The 16,776-nt window shown below is 36.4% G+C and overlaps 1 protein-coding gene across 1 annotated transcript; it reads left to right on the top strand.

The window, feature by feature from the left end:
* Positions 1-10,484: 10,484 nt before the first annotated feature.
* On the top strand, positions 10,485-14,166 carry LOC131069828 (pentatricopeptide repeat-containing protein At2g13600-like). Its single transcript, XM_058005397.2, has one exon. It carries the CDS (start codon positions 10,662-10,664, stop codon positions 13,188-13,190), a length of 2,529 nt encoding a protein of 842 aa, XP_057861380.2. The 5' UTR covers positions 10,485-10,661; the 3' UTR covers positions 13,191-14,166.
* Positions 14,167-16,776: the final 2,610 nt, after the last annotated feature.

Here is a 16,776-nt window from a genome sequence, read left to right as displayed (position 1 = left end):
TTTTCACCATATACAGTAATCAATAGCGAAACTCTCGTCTCTCTTTGAGGGAAAGGGTAGTTTCCTTCTTGATCTATCATTCACCATTTTCCTACCATTACATTTTGGTGAACTCAACATCTTGCATTCTTTCCTTTGAACAAAATTGCATATTTTTTCATTTACAAGTTTCAACTTTTTGCAAACTTAGTGGTTAAATCATTCAAAACCCCAGTTTTTATATTTAAAATTGAACTTGTGATTTGTAAAAATTGTTTGTGGTTATCTTAGATTTGAAAATTGTTTTGATTGTCAAGTTCAATTTCCCCATTGTCTTGTTCAATTTGCAATTAAAATTTTCAAAATTAAGAGCTTACTTGTCAAAACCCTAATTTTGAAAAATCATATTGAACTTGTACAAAAATTGGATTTCCATTTAATTTTCAGATTTATGATTGTTCTCAGATTTGTCTTCAATCCTACAATTCAAATTTTCAATTCCCCCCCTTTTTCCCAAAATTCAAATTTCAAAATTAAGTGGTTAGGTCATCAAACCCTAATTTTTAAAATTAATTAGATTTTGTGTGAATTTCAAATTAATTTCATTTACATTCAGATTTCTAAACATTTTCCAAGGTGTCCCTATCCATTAGGTTTGACCCTTTTCAAAATTGCAATTCAATTCCTCTTTTTCTTCAAAACCCTAATAGGGTCCTATTTTCACATTTGCACCTTCATTTCACCCATCTAGAGATCGTAAAATTCACTAACTTTTTGGGGTTATCTTTAAAATCATCATAATATTCATCCCTGAAAATTTCAAAAAACGTTGGTCGGAACATGTGCGTTCCCGCCACAGTCCTCGACTTTTTTCCCAAAATTTTGAGAGATTGTTATGACTATATTTAATAGCCTAAATCCGGAAGATTGGCTAATTTTATCGATTTTTTATCCCTCTAGAATCGGAAATACCTTCAAAATTCAACATTTCAAATTTCAAGAAAATTTGTAAAATTAAGAGGTTAATTATAGTCTGCCCTGATTTTAAAGTTAAGTGGTATTCCCTTGGCCCTAATTTTAAAATTCCAATTTCCTTTCATTTTTGGAAATTGTGTCATTCTTTTCCTCCAACAAAGTTCAAATTGTGTAATCATTATTTTCTTAAACTTTGCATTAACCAATTTTCTAAGCTTTGTTTCACAATTCAAAATTTGAATTTTCCCTCTAGTGCATGAGTTTTACCACTTTTAGTCCTACCTATCCTATCCCCGCTAGATGAAGCATTAGAATTAAGGTTTACCAAGGTTTACTTACCGAGGAGATGGAGCCTAATTTGGGTGACTTCTTTAATGAGGATCATGCTAATTCTTCCCATCCTAATCATATGCCTATTCACCCCATTAATGAATCTCATGATGAAGAAGAAGCTTTAACTAGGGTTTCTTTAGATCAACTTTCTACATTGGACAATCAATTTGATAGCTTTCAACAATGGATGTCCCAAGAATACCCTAATAGTGAAGCTTTTCCATTAACTAAAGGTCTCAAGTGCATGCTTCAAAGTGATAAGAATAGAATTGATATATTGTGTGGCATTGGACATATTGTTGATTCTAATGTCATGCCTATCAAGAGTTGTGTCGAAACCCTAGGTTATTCACAACCTTCAACACAAGTCAATTCTTCAATTCCTTTTACTAATCCTATGACAAGTATTCCTACTTTCACATCCAACATCATGGCTACTTCAACTCAAAATGGCATCCCTACAACAAGTGGTCATGGGAGGAATCCTTCTTCTTCATTCAATCCTCCATCGTTACCTATGTCTTCCATGAATATTCCTCTTATTCCTCAAGCAATCAGTGTGACACAAGGGGGCAATTCCTTCAACAACTTTATTCCTCCTTTAAGTGTCCTTTTTTTCTTACCCAATCATCACCAATGCCTACTTATCATAATGTCCCACCACCTTATTCTCAGACCATGCCTTCTTTCAATAACATCACACCACCTTCTCAATCACCTATGTCTAACATCAATTCTTCTACTAAAATGACAATTAACAATCTTGCTCAAGCTGTGTCTTCCTTACGATAACAAATTGCTTCCACGAGTCAATCCAAGTTTAGTATGCCCACCTTTGATGTTGCGAGCCCACTTTCTCTTGATATTGTTAAAGTCGTGCCACCTAAACATGTTGAGATCCCTCAATTGGAACTCTATAATGGAAAAGGTGATCCTCTTACGCATGTCAAAACATTTCAAACCTTGTGTACTGATTTTGCTTATGATCAAAGATTGCTTGCAAAATTGTTTACAAGAACACTAAGAGATAAGGCCTTACAATGATATTGCTCTGTGCCTTCTTATTCTATCATTTCCTTTCAACAACTAGCTAATGATTTCATCCAACAATTTCAAAACAACATTGGTCCTAAAATCACTTTCACTAAATTAATGCATTGTAAACAAGGTGTTACAGAAAAAGTGACTGATTTCATTGGTAGATATAAGCATTTGTGTGCTCAAATTTCTTTTCATGTACCTGATAATGATATTCAAAGAATTTTCATTTCTAATTTACAAAAAGATATCAAAGAAAAGCTTATTTTGTTTGAGTTTACTTCCTTTCCGCAGTTGTGCGCAAAACTCCATAATTATCAACTGGTTGTGAGTCAAATGGAGCAATCCACTCCTTTGGCTTCGAGTGATAATGGGGAGAGTGTTCAACAACCGTTTGCAAAGTTAAAACCAACAAAAAGCTTCATCAAGTTCAATGATCCCATCAACAATAACCATGTGAATGCTACAACTAGCATGCCTTCTATTTCTAAATTTTTCCAAAGAGAAAGACAGTTTACTCCTTTGAATGAATCTTTACATAGTATTATGTCTCAGTTGTTGCCCATAAATGTTATCAAACTTCCTCCTATAAAACAAATTGATCCTTCCAAACTTGCATCTCCTTATTTTGATAACAATTCCTTTTGTCAATTTCATTGTCAACCTGGTCATGATATTGAGAAAAATTTTGCATTGAAAAATAAGATTCAAGACTTGATTGATAATAATACTATATCTATGGCAGGTGTGAATGATAAAGGGAATAAATCAGTAGCTCTTCCTAATCAAAATATTAAGATTTTCACTGATCCCTTGCCATCTCATACCTCTAACATTATTGAGATTGTGCCTAATTCTCTCTCTTCTGAAGAATTTACTTCTATGGCTCCAAACTTGGTTAATATGGTAGACACATGATGTGCCTAAGTATCCTTGTATTACATTTGACCCTAGTGAGACCATTAGAGCACCTGATGGCCCTTTATACATAGTTGCGAAGGTTAAGTATATCCCTTGTCGTGGTGCCCTGATTGATCCCTTTTGCATGGTTAATATCATAACTGAAGAGTATCTTTTCACTTTATGATTCCATAAGCCAATATATGATGCTTCTAATGTAGTTGTGAAGTTATTTGATGGCTTCTCTTGTCCTACCATCAAATCTATTACCCTTCCTATTGAAGTTCATGCTAAATCTATGGATGTTGACTTTGTTATCATACCTTCTTCTGAGAAATTCCGTGTGAAGTTGGGCTATCCTTGGCTATCTTCCATGAAGGATATTGCTTCTCCAATCCACAAGTGTCTTAAATTTTCTCACAATGAAGAAATCATAATCGTAAACCATAGCTTATTTCGTCCATCCAAAAGAAGCCCTGGTGTTCCTATTGATCTCTTTTGGCCTAAACAATTTCAATCTCTTCCATCAAGGAGCGATGCTCTTTTCCAATCTTATAAAAAATGGAAGAATGATATGATATTATCCTTAAGTCAACCTAGATCCCCAACACTTGACATTCCAATTATTCTTCAAGATGAGGTTCTTCCCCTCACGGATATAACTAATCTCCCTCCCAAGGAATATTGTCCACCTACCCCTATGGATGTGACTTTATCTTCTCTTAAGGAGAATACCAATATTCTTCCTAAGGTTAAACCTATACCTCCTCCTCATGCTGGACCTGGTCTCCTTCCTACACCTAATATTCCTCCTTTCTATGGTGCAGTTCCACCTCCTTCCTCTTACCGAGAGAAGAGGCTTGCTTCTCCTCTTGTTCAACCTAAAAGACCTCAACCTAAACCTTCAACTATCAAGGAGAGAAACATTACTACTTGTGCAAATGTTCCTCCTCCTTCTCAGCCTTCCACTAAGACTTGATGGAATCGTTGTGCGAGAGAACACCAACGAAGACGTCGTGTTCAATCTCATGAAGTTATCCCTCGAAATATTCAATCTCCTCAGACTCTGACAGTTGACATGATTCCCTTTTCTCCTAAGCAAGATGTTCAACCTACATCTCAAATCATAGGTTGCATAAAACATGTGATGGTTTTACTCCTATTCGTGTTTTTGCTCCTCTTTCTCTAAACTTTGATGAAGAAATGGGTGAAAATGTTATTCATAATGGTAATATAACTCCTAATGCTTCTAACAATGAGTATGAGTATGTTGGTGTGGACAAGCATTTATCAAATGAGTTTTCACAAACCCTAATCCTAGCTCCTAGAATCAAACAAAGTGACTTACAACATGAGCATAGTCCTTGTTTGGATCTTGTGATAGCTCCATCTACTGTGCTCAATTTGCTCCTCTGGCATGTTTCTCGCCTTCCCAAAATAGTGATCAGCAAGATCGAGAGGCGGATGTCATGCTAGATTAGCAATATTAACACTACAGATCTTTCTCTCTCCCCTTTCTTTCTCTTTTGTGACCATTCTTCTATGTGTATCCCTGTTCTTCTATTGTTCCCTTAATGTCTACTTGGGGACGATGTAAAGCATTGAGACCTTTTTTGGTATCTTTCATGTTGACTCAAAAGACATCCTCTCTTCTCTTTCTTCTAAGGTAGTGTCCTTCTTTGGGGAATGGAGATTATTATATGCATATACATACATGATATACATGAGTTATCATACATCATATTGACCTCGAGAAAAGAAACATTACCTCATGTTTTGTGTTCATTATCCTTGGGTTTATACCTCAATTGGGGGATAAATCATTGCGATAACATGCTCCCTTCCTTCTCTCTCTTGGGTGTATCCTACCTTAAATAAATCGTTCATGATAAGGCGCGTCCAATCGCTTTAACGTGGGGACATACACTCCGCTCATACTTTCCTTATTTTGATACTTATAATTACTTAGTGAACTTTGTTTTTCTTTGTAATCTTTTGTATCCTTGCTTTCATGACTCATAGTGAAGGGAACTTTGCTACTTGCAGTCATGGTTCTCCCCTTCTCAATCTCCTCTTTTACTTTGTCAGTCAAAATCATAAGATCCTAAGTCCATTGGGGGCTTGGTGCATCTTGCCTCCTTGACATGGTAAATGTCTTTCAATATTATTTCCTTGAACTTTACCGACAGTATTGGCATATGCTTATACTCCCGCTAAAGTGGGGGCTAAATGTAGTGTCATAAAATTACGACCCTAGAATTTTTTGACTACATTAGGGTCCTCATGCATGCAAATTTGAATCCTCTAGCCTGATCGGAGACCGGAGATTGCTCAGTCTACAGAAACTGCTTCTTTCTTGGCCTATGCATCACCCGTCTGCACTCTGCCCTGGAGAAAGGGGTAGGATAGGGGCGTGGCGCCACTGTCCCCCCTTGGATAGGGGCGTGGAACCATTGTCCTCCCAGGATAGGGGTGTGGCACCCCTATCCCTACCCTATTTTGGGGCAAGACCCTTCCTAGGGTTGCATTGTTGGTTGTGCATCAGGTGGGAAACTCCCCCGATGTCGGCTTGTGATGAAAATCAAATCCACTAACATGTATTTAAGGGACATTATTCCTCTCATTTGCATAAGTTGAAGTTGGATAAGATTGGATTTTGTCAAGTTGCATAAGCGATCAAGCATTTAAGCATTCTTTTCCAGCATTGAGCATTCTCAAGTCTCCCTTCAAGGTTATGTTGCATTTAAGTCAATGATTCAACCATTGAAGAGGATATTGATTCCAACATTTCAATTCCACACAAGCACTTCTATCAACATTGCTATCACAACCTCCCTTGAGGTGATTTACAATTCAGTCTTTCATTTACAACTACTTGCAAGTACTTTCTTTCATTACTTGGTTAATTCCAAAACTTGGGTTTGACCTAAAGGCAAACCCCCAATCCCAACCCATTTTCCTCTCTTTTCTATGTGTAGGTTACAGGTGTGCAACTGTACTTTCAGATTTGAGATTCATTTGTAGAGGCAGAAAAACCCTTTTCATTTTGCGGATTTTTTGGAGGACTGTGTACATTCCCGCCATGCTCCAAGCAACTTTTCCTCAAATTCGTAGAGCGACTTCGTCTCGACATATTAGTGCCAGATCCAGGTCCACAGCTTCATCCCATATTCCGATCTCAAGTTATAATCAATTCTTTGTCACTTTTGCACTACATAATTCAATCATTTTCCTTTCCATTTCAAACAAGGAAGAGGGGATCAACTTATCATTCCCATTTCATTTAGAATTCAATCTACCATCTTCGTGTGGAGAGATTGAATCTAGTGAATTATCCTCTCCTCTTCCTAATGTAACATGGTGAAAAGTGCTTGAATGGTAATCAATAGAGAAACTCTCATCTCTCTTCGAGGGGAAGGGTAGTTTCCTTCTTGATCTATCATTCACCATTTCCCAACCATTACAAGAAGAGCCCTTGCTAGTAATACCCTTAGGGGGATAAGAAGCAAAGGGATCACTCGAATCTGTTATACCTATGAACATTGGGCTTGACTGAGTAGGATTATAATGATTTTGAGGGATTCTCGATCTATAATTTCTCTTCATAACAACCCCATAGATAGTTTGGGTTGTAAAACTCATAGACAAACCTTACAAAACTTCATCAACTTGAAATAGGGGGTAAGGGAAGAACTTGACATAAGTACTGAAATAATAGTTAAAAGAAATGCTTAAATGTTTTAAAGTTAATTACATAAGATTAGTTCATGTTGGGCTCACCAAATGTAGAGGGGGGAAAATGAATGACTTTGACAATTGGATAATAACCTCTTGGCTCACTAATTGGCCTCTTCACTCAGGATGATCACAAAACATAGAATTGTCAAGTGCCTTGTAGATAACATGAGATGGGTCATAGATATCTTCTGAGGACCTCTATCAACTCTTTGCCCAAAGATGCATGTGTGGTTCATGGACAACAATGTGAAGCTATGACATCTTATACAAATATAGTACAAAGTTTCGTATAGAAAACACAATGTGACATATATGTGCTTCTATATATTTTAAATGTGATAAAAGTATAAATATAAGTAAAATGATTGTAGATATTAAAATGAAAGTGAAGATGGATAAAATTGAATCTAAGATCTTATGAGCCAAGATCTAGATGATTTTAAATCATTCCAATGGAGAACCTGCAAGCTAACACACATGCAAAATCAAGAGAAAAATACACACACATACATTAAACAAAAAATCTCACTCCATTGTTCTCCTACTTATCAAGATCTTGTGTTCAAATAATAAGTTCTCTCAGAAATCACATGCACAAGAAGCTAAGAAAGATGTGGATTGAGGAAAAATTATCAAAATGCAAGAAATGGATGCAAGCAACAAATTTTGAATGCAAAAGTTGTGGATTCCAAAATGGGAGAGGGGCTTTGCTTAAATAGGCATCCTCGGGTGAATCTAGATTATGGGATGAATGTGGGACAAAAGATGATTTTGAAATTTGTGTTTATCCCACATGCATGAGGTGGATGAAAATAGGTAGAGGAGGAAGCATAAATGAGTGGTGGTTGCATAGTGTAATATGTTTGCGATAATAGTGTGTAATATTAATATAAATGGGTAAATAATACATAATAATATTAATGGATAAAAATATAATAGATGAAATAATGATAGATTATGAAATGAATTCACCTGGGAATAAAATGTTAAATTTTGTGTCTACGGAAAGAACAAAAGGAAGGGAAGAGATATTCTCACCACTAGTCCATAAATGAAGCTTCCAATTAAAGACTCCCCTTAGCTACCTACACACAAGCTAGAAAAGAAAATGTTGGGGTTGTGTTTTAGAGATCTGCCATAGTCATATCCCCATTTTGGCGTTTCCACCTCCATGAACAACAAATATAGATTGATAGATAAATGATAAATGAGATAGAAAGTAAAATGCGATAACATGTATGTTAATGGAGTTGAAAATGAGAAGAGAAGAAGTCCCCTTCCACACCCAAATCAGAGAGCTTGCCAAATGAAGAAGAAGTACAAATTCCTCCTCAAAGCATGAAAATGGTGTCCCAAGAGAGCCAAGGTTGTTGGAAATTGATAGGAGAGATTTGATTCGAGTGTTAGAGAGCATGTAGAGTGAAATCCAATGAAGCTCCCAAGGCAAGATATGAAGCCTAGGAACAAAACCAATGTTGGTGGCTGTGGGAAGAGGCATTATGAGCTTTGACAGTCACATGCATAATTTTTCAACGACAACCTTTAGATTGCATATTCATGGGATGCTAGCACGACACACATACATCTCTGCGGTGCACAAATATATGTGAGTCAACTAGTTAATGGAGTCAAGAAAAGGACAAAAGGAAGAGTGATGAGACAAGCCAAATGGACAAAAGAACAAGGAGATAAAAGAATTTTCTAATCAACATAAAGTGAAGGTGCTTATGTAGTATGGAATTGTATGGTGTGAAATTTATGACACTACAAGAACATGAATCAGTAGTTTGTCATCCCTAGTTTTGAAATAAAGATTACTATCTGCATTACCTTTCTTGAACTCTTATTGCAATAGATACTTGTCCAATCTTGCATACCAAGCTCTAGGGGCTTGCTTGAGACCATATAATGCCTTTTTCAATCTACATATTACCAACTAAAAACCATCAAGTTGTTCTATATAAACTTCTTCTAGTTCTCCATTCAAGAAAGTTGACTTGACATCCAACTAATACACCTTGAAATCCTTATAAGCAAAAAATTCTAGAAACATTCTGATTACCTCCATTCTAACCACTAGAGAAAAAGTCTTTTCAAAATCAATACCTTCTATTGAGAATATCCTTTACATACTAGTTTGGCTTTTTTCTTTGTCATTTCTCGTTCTTCATTCAATTTGTTCTGGAATACCCACTTGGTTCCAATAACATTCTTGTCAATAGGTTTGGGAACAAGTTCCCATGTTTGAGTTTTCTCAATTTGATCAAGTTCTTCTTCCATTGCCTTTATCCATCCTTCATATTTGCTTGCATCAGAAAAGCTCTTGTGTTCAACTTTTGATAAAAGACAAATGTTAACTAATTTACTTGCCTTGGCAAGCCTTCTTTTGGTTTGTGCTTCTTCATTCTTGTCACCAATAATCTAATATTTAGAGTGATTCTTTGGAACATATCTTACTAAAGCCTTAGGGGTCTTGTCCGATTCCTTTTCCTCTATTTCTTTTTCTCCCAATTCTTCCTCTTCTTCTTTTATAGTGTAGGGAACACTTTCTATTCCACAATCCTCAAGTTCTTTAGTGGTTTGATTCCAATTTTCATCTAGTATGAAATTTGTGCTCTCAACTATCTTCTTTAGTCTATTGTTGTAGCATCGACATGCCTTTCTTCTTGTTGAATATCCTAGGAAGATTCCTTCATTAGTAATTGAATCGAACTTTCCAAGATACCTAAATTAGATTAAAAAATAACCTCAAATTAAATTTGAACATTTTTTAAGAAATCAAATCAAATAAAACCATGAACTATAGAGGAATTGTTTAATTTTTCCACTGCAAGGATGAAAATGTAAATGACATTGCCTTCAACACATGACTACTAAACTATTTAGGGTAGAGGAGCCCATAGTAGAGTAGAGTCCAACAATGGGGATGGTAGTTGGGCATAACTAGTCCTTTAGTGGAGCACAAAAAATGTCATGTCAATACTTATCCCCCAAAACAATTTCACTAAATCTAAAAAAGAAACCAATAATGTGATGCAACATTAACAGACCAATAAACACGACTATGTGATGCCACATTAATAGACCAATAAGCATGACTAAGTGCACAACTATGCGTTTTAGTTTATTGGCCCCGACTATTCTCCACACAAAATGGCATACCTACAGAAACACAAATCTGTAAAACATTATGGTCTTTTATAGGATTTTCTGTTTTTTAACAACACTATGGAGGCAGATTATGAGGATCGAGCGAGTGAAAATCTTTTGAAAATCCATCATGTTTTGTGGATTTGTGTTTGTACAAATGTCATTTTTGTATGGAGAATAGTTGTGTCCTATTTTTTTTAGATCATTTTGGACACCTTAGCCAAAAAGAAAACATGTTGATGTGGCATTATATTTGACCATGTGAATTTGAAACCCAATTTTTTTTAGACTACCGGAATTGGGTAGAGCACCCTATAGTAAAAAAACTAGACAAATAAACAAATATATAAAATTGACTAATTTGAAATACACATAGGCATGAATCCCGCTGTAACGATGCACGTTCACAACCAAAAAAACATGAAATGCTATTTGCTGCTGCTATAATCTAAGCCTCTACATTCCTAGGAGACAGGCCAAATTCTTTTAGGAAAATATGGAGAAGTTGATTTGCCCAGTGGCAAGCAAATTTGTTACGTAAGGTAGCTATGCATTTTCTTCGTATTTTAAACCAGCCTGCAGACGCTCTTCGATACTTTTTCCTCCTGCAAACCCGCATTAACACCAAAAACATTGCGTCCAGAAAATTGCTTCATACCCACATCATCCACAAGGATATTTTGCGTAATAGTGGTTTACGGAACATGCTTCTAATTCTCTATGCCAAATCAGGTAGCCTGCTGGAAACCCGCAAATTGTTTGACGAAATTCCCATCCGAGATGTCTTCTCGTGGACTGCGGTCGTTTCACTTTATGTTCGGCAAGGGTTTCAACAACACGCCTTAACTCTATTTTACCAAATGCAGAAAACAGGTGTTCAACCCGATCAGTTTATCTTTGCAACTGTTGTTTCAGTATGTTCGAAATTGACAGCTGTTGAAGAGGGTTTGGCAATTCACGGGCATGTAATTAGAAGTGGGTTTCAGTCTGACATCTTTGTAGCCAGTGCCCTCGTAGACATGTATGCCAAATGTGGGGAAATTGACTATGCACGCAAAATGTTTGACGAAATGCCTCAAAAAGACGTGGTCTCATGGAATTCAATGATTGCGGGATATGTACAGAATGGAAACCTTGATGAGGCTCTGCAGTTTTTTCAAGCAACTCCCCAACGGGATGTGGCCTCGTGGAATACCATGATTTCAGCTTATGCCAAGCATGGATTTTTTGAGGCCTCTTTGGGAGTGTACTATGAAATGCAAGGAAAGGGAGCAGGCTGTCAATCCAACGCTTTTACTTTTGCGAGCGTTCTTCCTGCATGTGCCGAATTGGTTTGCCTGGAACAGGGTATAAATATCCATGAACATATAATCTCTAGCGGGCTTCAGTTTGATGTTTTTGTGGCAAATGCGCTCGTTGACATGTATGCAAAGTGTGGTGTCATGGGTAAGGCACACAACGTGTTTGACAGAATGCCTCAAAGAGATGTTGTGTCATGGAATGCTCTAATTGGAGGTTATGCTCTGAATGGACATGTTGACCAAGCTGCAGCTCTCTTTCAGAAAATGCCCGAACGAAATGCCGCTTCATGGAGTACCATGATTGCAGGATACGCTAGAAATGATCTCTTTGAGGAGGCCTTGGTGTTGTTCAATGAAATGCAAAGCATAGGTATTCTGGCCAGTGAGTTTACCCTTGCCAGTGTTATATCAGCATGTGCCAAGTTGGAAGCTCTAAAACAGGGTATGGAGATTCATGGAAAAATAATCAGATGTGGATATCAATCTTATATTTTTGTGGGGAATGCTGTCATCGACTTGTATGCGAAATGCGGATATGTACATAAGGCTCGTATTTTATTTGACAAAATGTATCATCGGGATGTGGTCTCGTGGAATACAATGATTGTGGGTTATACACAAAATGGGCAAACCGAAGAGGCACTCAAGCTCTTTCGGGAAATGAAATTAGTAGGAATGGAGCCAGACGTAAACACCTTGTCTAATGTTTTATCAGCGTGTTCAAGCTTGGAAGCTCTAGAGCATGGTATGGAAATCCATGAAGAAATTATTCGGATGGGTTTTCACCGTGATGTCTCTTTGAGTAGTGCCCTTGTCGGCATGTATGCAAAATGTGGAAGCATAGAAAAGGCATTTGATGTATTTGATAGAATGCTTCATCGAAATGCTATCTCCTGGACAGCAATGATTGCAGGCTGTACTCAGAATGGGCATGATATGGAGGCTATCGAGCTCTTTCGAGAAATGAAATGGGTAGGAGTGGAGCCTGATTCAAAGGCATTTGTTAGTGTCCTGCCAGCATGTGCCAACGTTGGATCTCTTCAACTAGGTAGAGAAATCCATGGAAAGATAGTTAGAAATGGACTCAACATGGACGTGTTTGTAGAATGTGCTCTTTTAGACATGTATGCAAAATGTGGAAGCATAGAGAAAGCTTATAATTTATTTGAAAATATGCAATTGCGAAATATTGTCTCCTGGACAGCTATGATTGCAGGATATGCTATGCATGGCTACGGCAAGGAGGCAATTCAGCTCTTTGAACAAATGCGTCATTCTAGCTTGAAACCAAATGATGTAACCTTAATTTGTCTTTTGTCTGCTTGTTGTCGTTCAGGTCTAGTTGATGAAGGGTGGCAATACTTCAATTCCATGAGTGAAAATTATCAAATCATACCTAGCATAGATCACTATGGCTGCCTGGTTGATCTTTTAGCTCGTGCTGGACACTTATATGAAGCACAAATGGTTATCAACAAGATCCCAATAACACCCGATGCTACAATGTGGGCATCCTTGCTCGGTGCTTGTAGAATTTATGACAATGTACAGTTAGGCGAACATGCAGCGGAGCAACTTTTTAAGTTAGATACTAAAGGTGCCGCTCCTTATGTGCTATTGTCAAACATGTATGCCGGAACTAGTAGATGGGATGGAATTGAAAGGGTACGGAACATGATGAAAGACAAGAGGATAAAAAAGACACCTGGTTGCAGTTGGATTGAAGTCAATAAACAAGTTCATACTTTCCTCTCAGAAGATAGGCAACCACTGTAAGTGCGAAACAATTATGCAATTTGGGGAACATTCTCCAGGTGAGGATAGAGGCATGTGCTTGGACATGATATGGTTCAAAATGGTCTGAACAAGCAGAATGCTCTGTGACCTTCGAATTTATTTGGTCATTGTATTTGGGTTTACTGGCATGACTCATGGGACAGTTGTTTGGGTTATCAAACGAAGTAATAGAGAATGATGATTTCCACTTTGTTCATGTCAATGATTTTGGTTCAAGAGATTGTTGCGAGTGATAACTTTTATTTATCATTTCAGTTTGGGATGGTCTTCAAAAGGTGTGGAAATTGACGAAAGACAAGATCTTCAAGATGATATTTGGATGTGGTTGGATGGAAGTCAACGAGTACGTGCTTTCTTTGCAGAAAGCTGTGTGGCTCCATTTTTTAACTAAACATATGCGGAGTTGGAAAGATTGCTCAGGTTGTCAAAGTCTAAAGGCTGGAGTTCGTAAGGGGTTGGGGGGTTGGCCTATGTCAAGAATAAGGGGTTTTGCCCTTGCCAAGATTAAGGTATGGCCATCTTTTATTGTAGTAGACTGATTTAGTCTGATGTGGATACTCATTCCTTGCAAGAGGAAGCCATTTAAGTATCCGAGTAGATTTCTTCTATCGTTTGGATTCATTTCAGTTTTCTCAACTTCAATGTTACTGAAATAATTCAAGATTTTTGGGTAGATTGTGGACCACTTTGCATGAATAATGGAAACCAAGTTGAACAGGTCTACACTTTGCATACAATTCTTGGCAAACGAAGTAAATTCAGCATACTTTCAGTAGGCTGTGACACTAATAAGTTTTATTTTAAAAGGTACTTTGGAACAGCACAAAAAGAATGAGAGAAAAGCCAATTCAAGAATCGAAAGGGATAGAAAATTCATTGACAAAATCAAGGAAATCTATCCTTTACTTCAAGAATATCTCAACGAGTATTAAGAACAAACTGGCCATGATTAACATAAAAAGGATCTTAAATTCCAGTTGCCTGCAGGGTATGTGTCGCATACCCGCTTTTCAACAGTCTAAAACAACATAGAAACTACGCGACATAAAATACCTATCTTTCGCAAATAGCTCGTGACATGGGTATAGTTTGCATACAAAAATGTTTTGAAGTATTTTGAGTGTAGTGTATAACATGGTATTCTTTGCTCAAAAGAACAACCAAGTAAAACTAATTAATGTTTATATTTGACAGCTGATTTTCCGCCTTTATTCATGCACTCCAAGCCAATCCATTGGGTACTCTTTAATGCCTTGCATCACAGACAATTCTTTGTGAAATACACCAAACTTCCAAAGGGATGTTGGATATGCCAGTTTTCAGCAGCAGTGTTGGATGTCTGCATGGTGACACAGCTCAAACGTACATCTTCTGGAGAAGGTTGGCTCCTATATGTTTTAGAAATTCCAGGAAATTGTGATAGAAAGAGAATGGTGCAGAGCCCAACCAAAAAAATAAAAGATACAGCGAAGTAACTGGTCAATTGAATCTCATCTACAACATTCAACCATCAATTAGATATAATGATTACAATCGGAGTTGGTTTAACTTGTTTTTGCTCGAGGACCAAAGATCTTTCAAAGAGGGAAAACCTTGTATTTGCAGGTTGTCAAAAAGGGAAAAACAATTTTTAATTGTTCACCTAAAATGGAAATCTGATAGGATAAAATTAATGACTCTGCCAACTTAAAAGATGGCCTTCCTTATTAGATTACTTACCTCGCATTTCTCACATAAAAGAGAAGTAACACATTAGATTAAAGAGACCACTGCAAATAATAATCGTAACATGCTGTGTGCTCTTACTTATCTCGCATTCCTCATATAAAAGAGAAGCTAACACATTAGATTAAAGAGACCACTGTAAATAATAATCGTAACATGCTGTATGCTCTTAGATTTCAATCAAATTTGTTGAAATTCAATTGCAATGAAAATTGTATCAGTTATTCAAATGCAATCCTCATGCTTCCATAAAACATGTTTCTTAAAATTAAATTTTTGTCTTCTTTAAATTTTAAAAAATAAAACCATCTAATCCTCCACCATAAAATCATACCACCTACTTTTTTATGATTAATTTGTATCACCCTTTTCATATAATAAGTCATTTGCTTATCAAGGTCACATTTTAGATGGCTTAGGATCAAAATTCGAAAAAAAGAGTAGATTGACACAAAAAAGAACATATAAAGCAACAATAAAAATGAAAATGAAAGCAAATTTGCTGAAAAAAAAAGTAGTGAAATCTCTAAATGATAGGCAGTATGCAACACAACAAAGACAATACATAACATATAAGGCATGACAATGGGGAACAAGGGTATCCAACAACTAAATGACTCCAGAATGGAATAACTGAAATTAATGAAATTAATGGCAAAACAATAAAATTCTCATTAATACAAAGTTGGAGAAGAAAAACACTAGTAGGGCAATAAATATCCCAAAGTCACAAGAAACTTGAGCTAAGCCCCTAAATAGAGTTGATGGCAAATCAAATTCAAAAGATGATACATAAGCTATGGCTAGAAAGAGTTGGTGGGATCAAACTCCTAAAGGTAATATTACAAACAAATGTTGTTCAATTGAGAAAAAATCCAAAAGACATTTGTTTAATATGCCCAACAATTAAAATTGGTGATTCATTATTAGAATCTTTAAAGCACTATTTGCAAGGTTGTGGTTTTTTTTTTTTTTTTGGTGGGGAGGGCTAAACTTGCAAATTAATAGTTGACATTATAACAAACTTAAAGAGTGAATTCACAACAATTGAAGAAGAAACAAAATTTAGAGCACTTTTAGAGTATTTCTTTGTGATAGAATCTTCGATAAGGAGAAGAAACATGAAATTTTGGAAGACAAATTGTAGATGATGAAGGGGGTTGATTTGCAAAGCCCCCCATTCTTAGCGATTTCTTTTGCACCTAATAGACTTGTCTTGGATATTCCTAGTCAAGAGTTTTAACATTATATTTCAAATTGTGATTATGATAATATGTTAGCATGGATATTGATATACATGGACTTTATATTAATGATTAGATTTTATTTTGTGCTTGGTGAGTGTGGATTTTGGTATTATGGTTTGATTATTTGATTCCCATAACATTATTATGATGATCTAACCTGCACGAGTAGCAGAGTTGGCTTGGGTTGTGGGTTTTCTCCCCATTGTTTTGGGTTCAACTCTGAGGCTCAAGCTTATGCAATGCATGTGGTTTGCAGATGTCTGCATGCATCCCCAAGGGATTAGTCTCGCTTCAGCTCGCCCCTTCTTTAACCCCAACTTGGCTATAAGTAAGACCAAGGTAAGGCAAGTTGGGTGTTGGGTTGGGTCAAGGAGATACCCTTAGCGCAACAAAAAACAAAAACAAAAAAACATTATTATAATCTACTTAATTGATGATTTTAGTTTATTCACATAATTTAATTATCTGTATTTCATGAAAAGTTATATTTTATCACTTTATCATTATGAATAAATTTCATTTATATTATGATGGAAATTAGGAAGAAATTGTATCAAATGTCATTGCTCTATGAATTATGTGTAAGGATAATT

The sequence above is a fragment of the Cryptomeria japonica genome, chromosome 6, assembly GCF_030272615.1.
Source record: "Cryptomeria japonica chromosome 6, Sugi_1.0, whole genome shotgun sequence".
Taxonomy (NCBI): Eukaryota; Viridiplantae; Streptophyta; class Pinopsida; order Cupressales; family Cupressaceae; genus Cryptomeria; species Cryptomeria japonica.
Note: the sequence above shows the minus strand (reverse complement) of the source record. Positions and strands in the feature narration are given on the sequence as shown.